Raw genomic sequence first — 12,435 nt, 5'->3', positions numbered from 1 at the left:
ATTTCTGTTTGGGTTTTATTGTTTCTTTTCTTCCTTCTTTTTACATGGCATTTAACTGGCAAGAGACAGGAGAGCTCTGATACTTTCTAAGTCTCTGAACTTTTAAGCTAGTGATTTGCACAACTGCCTTTCTTCCTTATGTGTATTAGCAGGCACTTATTCAGCCCTATCTCTTATTAATTATAAACACAGAAACAGATCAAAAGAATTATTTGAAAAATACGATAGCAGTCTTTGATATGGACAAGAAAGATCTTAAGACTTTTGTCAAGAAAGACAAAGGACACTGTTAAGTGATAATCTCTGTTGTTGGAAGACTTGCTTGCAGATGAAATTGAACAAAACCTCCAAAATAACATCACAGATAAGCCCCAGAGGATGTTTATTTTGCCTGAAGCAAAAAGAAGATGATGTGTGGCAGCACCAGCATATCAGTGAGATCTTCATGTGACAGCACATCTGTGTAACTCTAGCCTGCTGGAAGCAAGGGGACAAAAGAAGAGTGATACTCCAGGTGGAATCAGATACATTTAACCTGCGATGGAAATGTCACACAGTGCACGGGGTGGGATGCTGCATTGTTGGAGATCAGTAAAAAAACCTTATCCGTGCCTATACAGAAAAGACAAAAACATTGAACTTGTAATCCCAGCCATTAAAGGGAGAGAAGGAAGAAACTTAAACAGCATGTTGAGGCTCTGAATGAGAGCAAGCAAGCAGTACCCTCAGCTACAGAAGGGCTGATGAAAATCTTACCTGTGTGATCCAGGACAGGGCTGTTGGCACCGCAGGTTTGGTACAATGAAGCAAGGTCCTTTGGAATGTATGTTTTAAAGATATTTAAAACGTCCAAATGTTTCTCATGCCCATCCGATCCCAGATCCTGTTTGCTGGAGTGTAAAGCTGGGGAAACTCCCGCGGTGCTGGGCTGGGGCTGCAGCAGTGGACTCGCTCGTGCTGTGCAGTTTGCCAATGTCCTCATCTCACTCCCTGCCTTCATGTGAGATTCCCTCGGAGGCACTGATGGATCTTCATATTTAGTGTACTGCTCACTCTTACACAGAGGGTGATACTGTGGCAGAGGGCTGAATTTGGCCTTCATGGTGTCAGATGCACAGTGCTTACCTGGAGAGCCAAAACTTGTACTTCCCTGGGGAACCATGTACTTTTCCACTTGCTTGCTGTGGGCGGGCTGTGTGCTAGGCCTGGATATGACCGTCTGAGTAGGCGTTACACCTCTGCTATAGGATCCTGTTTGCATAGGTTTGGGATTTGCTTCGTATTTACTTTTTTGTTGTGCTGCTATGCCGTATTGCTCCTGGGAATGGTTCAACTTGGGCTGCCTGTACCCATCCGGACCGGATAAGCGTGGGCCACAGTGGCTGAAGGCGTGACCGTCCTTCGACTGGTGTGTGCTCCCGGACTTTGCAGAAATCCCACCAGAAAGGGAACTGCTTTTGGACCCTGGCAATGCACTTGGCACTTGAGTGCGAGTAAATCTGGCAACAGGCAAAGGCTGGCATTCCTTGCCACCAAGAACGGGAGGGGGGCCGGTACGCCCACTCCTTGCCAGAAAGACCAAGTTGTTCTTAATACTCTTGAATCCATTCTGTTGAACCCAAGGGGGGACCATGGAGTTACAGCTGATTTTGTGCAAAATTCTTTTGTGCATCCACAGGACTTCAGGGTAGTAGGTCTTGTGACTGCAGAACGGACACGGGTAGACAATTAAAGCAGCCTGCAAGGATGTATTCAGATTTTTATTGCATGAATTATCCCTTGTTGATTTTTCACTCAAATCAAGTGGAGCTGCCTCTTGAATTTCAGCACCTTTTTCTATTAGAGGATGCTCCCTGTTTAAGTCTAGCAAATTTTCTCTAGCGTGACAAGCCTGCATTTCAAGTGATGTTTTCAAGTCCATTACCAAGTTTGAAGATGTCTGGCCTGGGGCCATAGCAAAGCTAGCAATGCGACTGGAGCAAGGAAGCCCTTGGCTGTGGTGAAATGCTGGCATCTTTATGTCTGCAGAACCTTTGAAGTCTTGGTATTTCAAAAAGGGCTCCTTGATGACACTGTCCAGTGCTGACACCAGGGCAGGAATCTCTGGTTTAGAATCCCTGGCCTCGTTGCCTCTGGAATTGCGGTTTCCCAGCTTTGGGTGCTCATCCAATTGAGATGTTACCATTTGGGTTTCCTCTTCAGAAAAGTTGCAGTGGTATGGCTTTTCATCTGAATGGGACAAAAAAAAAACAAAGAACAAACCACAACCCATTATCATTATTTGATGCAGAAAGAAGCCCAAAAGACAGAGCAAGATTCAAGATTATCAGGAGAAAAAGCAAAAAGTGGTATTAGTACTGTAATGACATGCTACAGACTAAATGTACTGTATAAGCAAGAAAATCTTGAAATAAGACACTACAGTTCAATTTACTTTTGAAGATGACTGTGAAGTCCAGGCAAACTCTCTAATGCTGCATGTTCATGACATTTTGAAGAAAGAACAATTCAATAATATAGCCACATTAAAATTCTGGGACTGTGAGAAAAATAAACAAATATGCAACCATTTAATGCTTTACAAAAGGAAAGATAATGGAGCCAGATAAGACTGACCTAGTTAAAGGTCTGTCAGCACTTCCATTACAAGCCCCTATTTTCAAAGGGTTTATAACTCAGCAATAAAAATTGGCTCCAGACAGAAACTAAGCAATAAGCAGGTAAAGCACACGAAATAAATTGCTCACTTAAGAGGAACTTTTGCAGTAGCCAAGTACAAAAGATGAGCTATGGAGGATGGAAATTTTCCATCCATTAGTTTAAGGCAGATATGTGAGGTTTTTTTAAACATACTTTTACATTTGACTCAAACTTTAGGAAAATTTTATGACTGCTCAATCCACTGAGAGATAAGGAATCCAACATTTTCAGCCTTTTAGATTACAGAATTCAAACCAGACTTTCAGTTCTTCCCATCTTCTTCTTCACCTCTCAGCTCTCCAGAATAAATTTATCTACCTAACACATGTCCTGGAAAGGGAACATACTGGGCAGTAATTAAAGCCATTTAAGGGGAAAGACAAGAATAGGGTTTGTTTTGCTGGGAGCACAGCTACCTCTGCCCACTCTCCTGATGCTGATCTCTTGGAGCTGCTGATGAAGCTGTTAAATCCCTCCAAATCAGTTCACAAATCAATTCCACAGAGATTTTCATCACAGCAGTAATGCTTACTGCACTGAATCCATTTAACATGTGACTGAATTGAATCATCTGACAAACTTTCAGTTTCAATTCACACGCAGTTAATGAGCCACTGCCAGGCAAGTGTAAGGAGACTATGCTCCATCTAAAATGTCAGTAGTCCACAGTGATCACCACATCCGTAGGAGGGGTGAGAATGGAAAAGGAGTGAACTGCTCCAGAGCTGCATATCCTCTTGCATCAACACATAAAAGCACCTGCTTCAGAAAACCAAGTACTGTTTTTCTTAGTGCAGCACAACTCCACGGGCATTATTCTGCACCATGCAATGCAATAAGTGTGTCCAGCTGGAGTTACACTGCAAACAAAGTCCACTGAACACCACTTTAAATTCCAGCAAAAAATTCTTAGGCTTTTGTTTAATTCAAGGTAATCAGGTTAAAAAAAAACCCTTAGCTCAGTCTGCTAAGATAATTTTCCTTTCAATCTCTCTAAGCAGGTATATTAAGGAAGAAAAAAAACACCCACAAACCAGAAACTTGTTTTTCCTGTGTTGCAGAGGGCAAGGCTTTGAGAAAGCACATGCCTAGCACCACTAGCCTAATTTACAGTTTGAAACAAAAGACACTGCATGCAGCAGTGAAATCTGACACTGCACATCTGTGTTATTTTCAAAGCACATCTGTCAAAGTCCAAAATATTTGTGCTCTTAAATAAGATTTCAAGACTTCTCTTTACAATCCTATGGAGTGGCTCCTTTGATCACCATAGTAAATAATAAAGCAAAGCAAAACGACAACACCCAGTCATAGCAATACCCAGAAGAGTCTGAATGGACCCACAGGCTGCACAAAGCAGATGAAGCAGCACAGTGAAGTTGGGTCACTCTCAGGGCCAGCAGGACTGGGGGCTGCAGCCTCTGCTTGCTCCACCTGCACAGCACTGATGAAGGTGTGCATCAAGCAGACACCTGTGAGTCCCAGGTAGCTCTGTGTACCTCGAACACTCCTTAATGTTTTCTGACTTTGTAAAAATCTATGTAACACACTGTTTCAGCAAAGAGGACAAGGGCAAACAGAGTGTGAGGTGGCACAGCTTAGGTCTGGACTTGGTCTTTGGTTCTGAAATGTTCAGTTTAGGTCTGTACTTGGCAAGGGGAGGAGGAAGCAGAGACATACCATGTTCTCATGTGTCCCAATAAGCATGAATATAGAGCCCAGGACTGCAAACCTCAAGGTTGCTACAGTACTTCTAGTCTTACTGCTTTAGTGCAGCTAAAGAAAAAGGGGTTTTCCAGGTGGAAAATGTAGCACAGAGTAGGAAAATAATGAAGGCATTTCTGAGGCGCATCTAGACCTGCAGCTGTAACAGTGCAGAAGGTATACACTGACAGTACAATGTATGAAAATTTGTAAGGTTATTACAAACCATAGCTTCTAACATCTCTTCAGAGCATCTTGCTAGATTCAGTTCCTCTGATGTCTCACATGAACAACACTGAAACATTCTAGGAACAATTCTATAAGCTTATATCAGGAGCCTCACCAGCAGTATTTGTGTTAATTGAGCTGCACTTCTAGTGAAAACAAAACCAAACCCCTATCCTCCTTCCCCAAGATTTGGACAGACATGCTTTTCACCTGTAGGCCAACTCATATTCTTCACCAGCACAAAGCACAGCTTGAACTCTTCCCTAGCATCATCCTTCTCTCCACCAGGAACCTCCAGATACCAACACCCAGGCTGCAAAGCTGCCACATCTCATCCTCCCCGTCATGGGTGGGGAGATAGCATGGGGGAGGGGCAGGGCAGATAGCAAAACACAGGGAGTAAGAGGGGATGCAGGCAAGAAGGAAATGGCATGAAACGCAGTAATACAGGTAGTCTTTTTAGAAAAGTATATTAAATTTATTTCTACCTGCTCCCAGCCTCTTGCCCCAGCTGAAAAGGAGTGCTAACAATCCTTTTAAATCACTGGTATAAAACATTATCCTAACCAGAGCAGTGCAGGCATTACTGTCACCAGAAACTTTCAAGATTTTATTATGGCCAAGTCAAAGAAAAAAGTCACGAATGGGACACCTTTTGCATGAACTCCAGGGGCTATAACTCACATTCCCCACTGAAAAAGTTCTTGGCAAAGAATGGTTTCACTCTTTACCCTACAGTCCCTGTTATCTCCTTATGTTTTACTCAATTTCTTTGTTCCTTACCCAAACCAGCCATTCACCTATAGCACTTAAGAGTGAGAAAGTAACATATCTCTAAAGTGTTAACAGCTTTTCTGTGCCATGGATACCCAGCCAACAGCTGAAGTGGATGAATTTCACAAGGTGCCCAGGGAAGAGGTGGCTGCTGATGCCTTGCACTGTCTTCAGATTGGCCACAGCTTCAAGTGTTGATGGCATCACAGACCACAAGAGAACAAAACAGGACAGCACAGAACATCCAACGATGGTTGCACCATGGCTTAGACAGAGAGAGGAGAGTTCAGGGATTCAACCAGTTCTTCAGAAATACATTTAAATGCCACCCATTAGTTACATACCTTACACAGGCAGATAAAAGTGACTCCCCTTCTCGCTTCACACACATATCCCTTTCCTCTCTTTCTCCACCTCACACACATAAGCTCCACTTGTTTCCTCCCCAGCTCTGTTTCTCCACAAAACTGAATTTCAGAACAGGCTGTACAGATGTTTTAATTCATGAGGCTTCCTATAAAGTAAACCAGGCTACAAGCCTGAGGACAATGAAACTGTGATTTCTATTCAGAAGAGAACTGGCTAGAAATTGGCCCCTTTTCTGGCTAGCATTACAGCACTAGGAAAGGAGCAGATGTGATGTGTTTGATTTTTAGTAAACATTTGATAGCAATTTGCACTTTGAGATGAATGCTGTGGCTCGATTTGAAAACTGGCTGCAAATAAATCATGATAAAAGAAACGTATAACATTAGAAGAAGGTGTGATATTGCAAAGACCTGTATTAGGTCCTATTTCACTTGGTATTTTCTTTAACGATCCAGAAGAGACTCTAGACAGCATGCTAACTTAAATCTCCAGGAAATACCACATTTGGAGGAGCTTCAAAATAACAATGCAGTCTGAAAATAATCAAATGAGACTCATTCTGGAAACAAAACCAAAAATAAGGAGAAAAAACAACAAAAGAAACCAACAAAATCCCCAATAATACAGACTAAGACAAGTAAAGGGAAACAGTCTGAAAAAACCCATGCAGCGGGAGGGCGAAATTTGGAAAGCAGCAATGTTGAAAATAGCAGATGTTACATTAGACAGCAAGTTAAATATGAGTGTACTAGGTGAGATCCTTCAGCTTACATTTTACAAATAAAAGCTTACATTGTAAAAATAAAAATACCCCTCTGAATACGATGTACATGAAATCGTATGCTGGTTGCATTATTTTACATCTAATACAAAAATATAAACATATATGTATAAAACCAAAATACATATACCATATTAGTGGGCACTATGTAAAAGCCCATAGTAAGCACAACACAATGGGACATGGCAGTGGGAAAAAAGGAAACAATGGAGGTTGGTAGCAGAAAACTGAAACCTTTTTTCCTGTGAAAGGAAGGACCAATGAAAATACTCAGCACCCTAAGAATATTTGGGCTGATCTGCAAATATGGACAAGTCAAAAGGAGTTCAGAAAATAACAACAGAGAAGTAACTGACCAGAAAATAAAGATGAGGGGTTAAACATCCCTCATGTGGTTGAGGGGAGATAGGAGGGTGACAAGCCAATGCCTGCAGCCTCTCCAGGAGGGCCAAGCTCCAAAAGAGAGAATTCTGCCATCCTGAGCAGTGGAGTTTATCACAACAGATACAGGTGCACAAACTCAGGATAAACAGGGGGGAAAAAACTAACTGTGTGTTTGAATCTTGCAGAATAAATGTCAAGGGTGGATCAAGGGTGTCAAGGGTGAAAAGGTGGATCACCACTTGGACTGTAAAACTAGTACAGATGAAACATGGATTATCAATGCATGATAAAAATCCATCCTTTTCATGAGGAGAAAGAAAGCATGACTCACACCTTTCCTTTTCCAGCACAGTAAACCCAAGCCCCTCGTAAGCTAATATCCACACACTACACTTGCATGCAGCCTTCCTTTCACACATTATTTTGTATTTGGTTACCTAAGGAAAGGACTCCTGGAGCATTCAACATCACTCTTCTTAGCAGCAGGTTTATCATCTGAGCTGAGGTCAGGCTGTTCAAAGAGACTGGGTAACTGTTTTGCAGAGGATGATTAGTCTTACACCAGCCACATTCTGGCTGTTAAGCTGCCTGCATGTCTAGTTCTCAACCTCCACATGCTATCCACCACCTTCCCTGCTGTCTGCTCTGGTTGTGCCACTTGGCAGGTCCCCAGCACGGTAACAAAGTGAGCACAGGGTGAAAAACAACCCCTATAAACCCTCAGGTTTTCTTACAGCACAAGTCCACATGCTGCACAGAAATGCTGTGAAGAAAAAGTTGAGCTGTTTTGATACAAGATCCAGCTTCTCATCTGCAAAGCTCATCTTGCTTTACACGTTAGAAGTTCTCAGAAGCAGCTAAACCAGCTCCTTAATAATTCAGAAAAATAAATGATGGGGGATCACCCTGGAGCACTTGGTACTGCAGGGCAGGGCAGCAGGTAAAAGGGTGACACTGAAGGGTAGAAAGCACATGATCAACTTCTAGCTCTGCTTCCTCTCAGAACTATTTTAGAACTGATAGTGTTTTTAGCTGAGGTTTGAGGTTTTTAACAGGCCAGAAACCTAATACAGCTTTTGCAACTGAGATGCTGGCTGACAGAGATGGTTTCTCAGTCAGTCAGCTCACCCTGCCTGGCACAGGCTCCACTTCAGCTATGCCAGGGGGAAACACCATCCTGCACTGCAGCCCAGGAAGGCACAGAGAACAAGTCCCAGGTGCTCCAAGAAGTCCTGCCTTCGTCTGGGCATAAGTTGGGTGCTTCTGCTTTATAACATACTGCTTTTCCTTTTGTAGAATATTCTTCCCCATTTTTCTTGTGGCTAGATGTAACGGAGTTACCTTTTCACTTCTAGCCCTCAGCTGTGCTTTTCTAACAACACTGTATTTCCACCCAGCAAATAAACCCAGATCATGGGTTTACCTATGAGAACTACTATCCCTTTGGCATAAGCTCCACTCTCCATTCTCCTTTTCTACATCTAAGCACTACAGTTCCTAAAATGACTTTTCATTGACTTTTTAATCTCATGGTCCCGAATTGCAGGACAAGGATGCACAATGGCAACTGTCAGCTTTCAGCTTATTCAGTTATTATTCAGTCATTATTCAGTTATTATTCGGTCTTAAGGAAAAGGACTGTGAAAAAGTTATGACTTCACAAGCAGAGCGAGAAGACCTGCAGCTTTGTATCCCTGTTTCTCTGGAAGCAGGCCCACAGAGGAGAAATTATTACCTGACCAAAGCAATTTTAAGGCTTTTAGAGACCTTAATGAAATTTACCATTCTTCCTTCCACTCTTTGTAAATGGTACTACTGCTGTTGCCATGATGATTAAATCACTAATGCCTGGAGCCCAAGATTAAACTTTTTTTATGACCATGCTATTTTTTTTTTTTTTTGAGCTGTTTTTCTAGCACATTTGTTTTCAGGCTTCTCTTTATTCCTGGAAGAACTACATATGGATTTATTCCAACATCTCATTTGCTTCATTTCACTAAGTTTATCCTCTGCAATTTCTACCTTCACTTGCAAGTTAGTTTTTACCCTTGTAGTCAAACACTTAAAACACAGTACCACCATGACCCAAAGTTGGGTGCAAATAGCTTAAGGACACTGTCAGGTAGTTTGCCTCCTTCCCTCTACAGAACTGGGGGAAACCAAAGGGGGTGAAAGCAGGACAGGACAGCCAAGCCCACTGCTCCTAATGCTCCCCAGTCTCCATTTGACTGATCTCTTTGGCATTGTCCAGGGGGAAACCTGCTGCTTATGAAAACAAAACCCACTGAGCTCTTACAATCCAGGCAGCAAAAAGCATGAACAGACAACTATTAAACTAATTCAAAGTTTGTTCAGTTGTGGACTCCTCATGTTCGGATTCTTTTAATTATTTTACATGATGATAATTATTACTGTTGTCATTGTTATCATCAGAGACACTGAATGCACTACTTTTGCCTTTTGGAAAGAATCTGAAAGGTCACCAAAATGATCAGGAAAAAACCCACAAAAATGTTAGATGATTAAATTTTAAACTTAACCTTCTAAAATAAGTGAAACCTGAACCTGAGAACAGTTATGGTATAGCACACAAAAGACCCCTTTCTACAAGATATTCCCTAGCTCAGTAAAATTACAAATTCCTTTGCACAGCAGAAATGCTTTAGAGTTATGTCACATTTCAAGGACTACTTTTTTTTTTTTTTTTTTTTTTTTTTTAAAGGAAGGTGGAGGACTGAAACCATTTGCCATCTACACAGCCACAGATGCAAAAGCCAGCAAGGCTATTGGAAATTCAAACACAGAGCACTAGGCAGGAAAGGGTATCACATCCAAAATCTGTCAGGCTGAACTGCATGTTGTGAAGTACCAGAAGCATGATAAAAAACAAACCTGAGAGTTCACAGTGAACTTTTTCATCCATCTATCTGTATGTAACTTTTCCTTAAAAGAGTATTTGGCTTTGTTGTTATCTAGGGCACTGATGCTAGAAGACTTTGAAAGGCCAAGTGGCTTCAAGAACAGCCCCATGTGCAAATTACTCCACTCATCCCTCACATAGTATTTTTCCATCACCCTCCACTTTGCAGAGGATGCATATCATATTCCTGGCTCACGGGGGACATCCCAGACGATTGGAAGTTGGCGAATGTCACGCCAATCCACAAAAAGGGCCGGAAGGAGGACCCGGGAAACTACAGGCCCGTCAGCCTGACCTCAGTGCCTGGCAGGGTTATGGAGCAGATCATCCTCAGTGCAATCACACAGCACCTGCAGGATGGGCAAGGGATCAGACCCAGCCAGCACGGGTTTAGGAAGGGCAGGTCCTGCCTGACCAACCTGATCTCCTTTTATGATCAGGTGACCCGTTTGGTGGATGAGGGGAAGGCGGTGGATGTGGTCTACCTGGATTTCAGCAAAGCCTTTGACACTGTCTCCCACAGCATCCTCCTGAAAAAGCTGTCAGCCCACAGCTTGGACAGGAGCACCCTGTGCTGGGTTAGGAACTGGCTGGAGGGCCGGGCCCAGAGAGTGGTGGTGAACAGGGCTGCATCCAGTTGGCGGCCGGTCACTAGTGGTGTCCCCCAGGGATCAGTATTGGGCCCAATTCTGTTTAATATCTTTATCGACGACTTAGACGAAGGGATTGAGTCCATCATCAGCAAATTCGCAGATGACACCAAGCTGGGAGGAAGTGTGGACCAACTCGAAGGCAGGAGGGCTCTGCAGAGGGACCTGGACAGACTAGAGAGCTGGGCCGATTCCGACGGGATGAGGTTCAATAAGGCCAAGTGCCGGGTCCTGCACTTTGGCCACAACAACCCCATGCAGCGCTACAGGCTGGGGACAGAGTGGCTGGAGAGCAGCCAGGCAGAAAGGGACCTGGGAGTCTGCATCGACAAGAAACTGAACATGAGCCAGCAGTGTGCCCAGGTGGCCAAGAAGGCCAATGGCATCCTGGCCTGTATCAGGAACAGCGTCACCAGCAGGTCCAGGGAGGTGATTCTTCCCCTGTACTCAGCGCTGGTGAGGCCACACCTCGAGTACTGTGTCCAGTTCTGGGCCCCTCAGTTTAAGAAGGATGTAGAGGTCCTGGAACAGGTCCAAAGGAGGGCAACCAGGCTGGTGAAGGGACTCGAGCACAGACCCTATGAGGAGAGGCTGAGAGAGCTGGGGCTGTTCAGCCTGAAGAAGAGGAGGCTCAGGGGAGACCTCATTGCTGTCTACAACTACCTGAAAGGAGGCTGTAGCGAGGTGGGAACTGGACTCTTTTCACAGACGACCTTCAACAAGACAAGAGGACACAGTCTTAAGTTGTGCCAGGGGAGCTTTAGGTTAGATATTAGAAAGAATTTCTTCACGGAGAGGGTGATTAGGCTATGGAATGGACTGCCCGGTGAGGTGGTAGATTCTCCGTCCCTGGAGACATTTAAAAAAAGACTGGATGTGGCACTCAGTGCCATGGTCTAGCAACTGCTCCGGTGGGTCAAGGGTTGGACTAGATGATCTCTGAGGTCCCTTCCAACCCGGCCAATTCTATGATTCTATGATTCTATGATTCTAAGTGTGACAAGCTGAACTGAAGCCCAACCACAAATGCTCTTTGAGCACAAGGTGCTTTGGGATCTCTCTCCCAGGTATGAGCCCTTCCAGAACTAACACAGACTTTATTTGACGGTGATAGAAGAAAAGAATCCACAGCAGACCATGAAATGAAATGAAAATGCACATGTGGGAAAAATGGAAGATGCTGGCAGCATGCTACAGACATAACATTTTCAGTGTTCATTACATCACTCTGTACCTCCTCAGTCGGATTTTAAGTCGTTATATACCTGGTACATAGGAATTTTGGGCAGCTGCACAGCTAGTAATGACTTACCAATCCTTTCACATCTGTATTTCTCATAAAGGTACATGAGCTTAAGCTCTGCCCAGCAGCAGGGGGAAAGCCCCACAAAATAACACGTATTTCTCTGCAGCTCCTGTTATCAGAGTATTTCCCAGTGCCTTTTTCACCCATCAACCACATTAGCTTGACCCAAGGACAGGTAAGACTTCAGCAGAGCTTTTGCCAGTTGAGAAGAAAGCTTGTCCTTGAAGTAAAGAGCTTCAAGGAGGGAACACTGGAATATCCAGCCTCACACAGCAAGACTGCAACTAACACACCCACTGCCCATGCAATTGCTGCATCCTCCTCACATCCCCAGCACTGTCCCTTCTGAGACTGGGGACTGGGCTTCCTGGTAATGTCCATGGTCCCTTTCTGCCCTGGGAGCTTCAAGACCATCTGATGTCTTCCCACCTCACGCAGGGCTGCTCCAGATACAGCTGTGCCAGGAGGAGTGCCAAGAAACCAAAGTGAATTGTCCACATAACACACAGCTTTTGCACCCACCTTACGAAACTTCAAACCTACTTTTCTTCCTTTAGGAAACATAATGGCAAAGTGCACAAGCAGATGCCAAAGAAAAGGTCTGTCACTCCCACTCATG

The 12,435-nt window shown here is 43.8% G+C and overlaps 1 protein-coding gene across 7 annotated transcripts in view; it reads right to left on the bottom strand.

Annotated features, from left to right (window-relative positions):
• The window catches only part of ZNF516 (zinc finger protein 516), a 104,464-nt gene that overhangs the window by 12,626 nt on the left and 79,403 nt on the right, over positions 1-12,435 (bottom strand). For all 7 annotated transcript variants that reach the window (XM_030446112.1, XM_030446106.1, XM_030446107.1 and 4 more), the window contains exon 3: positions 757-2,229. In XM_030446112.1, the coding sequence (XP_030301972.1) occupies positions 757-2,229 (1,473 nt within the window). The remainder of the gene's footprint in view (positions 1-756; positions 2,230-12,435) is intronic.

This window comes from Calypte anna, chromosome 2, assembly GCF_003957555.1.
Source record: "Calypte anna isolate BGI_N300 chromosome 2, bCalAnn1_v1.p, whole genome shotgun sequence".
NCBI lineage: Eukaryota > Metazoa > Chordata > Aves > Apodiformes > Trochilidae > Calypte > Calypte anna.
The sequence above is the reverse complement of the archived record's forward strand: the minus strand, read 5'-3'. Positions and strand labels throughout refer to the sequence as shown.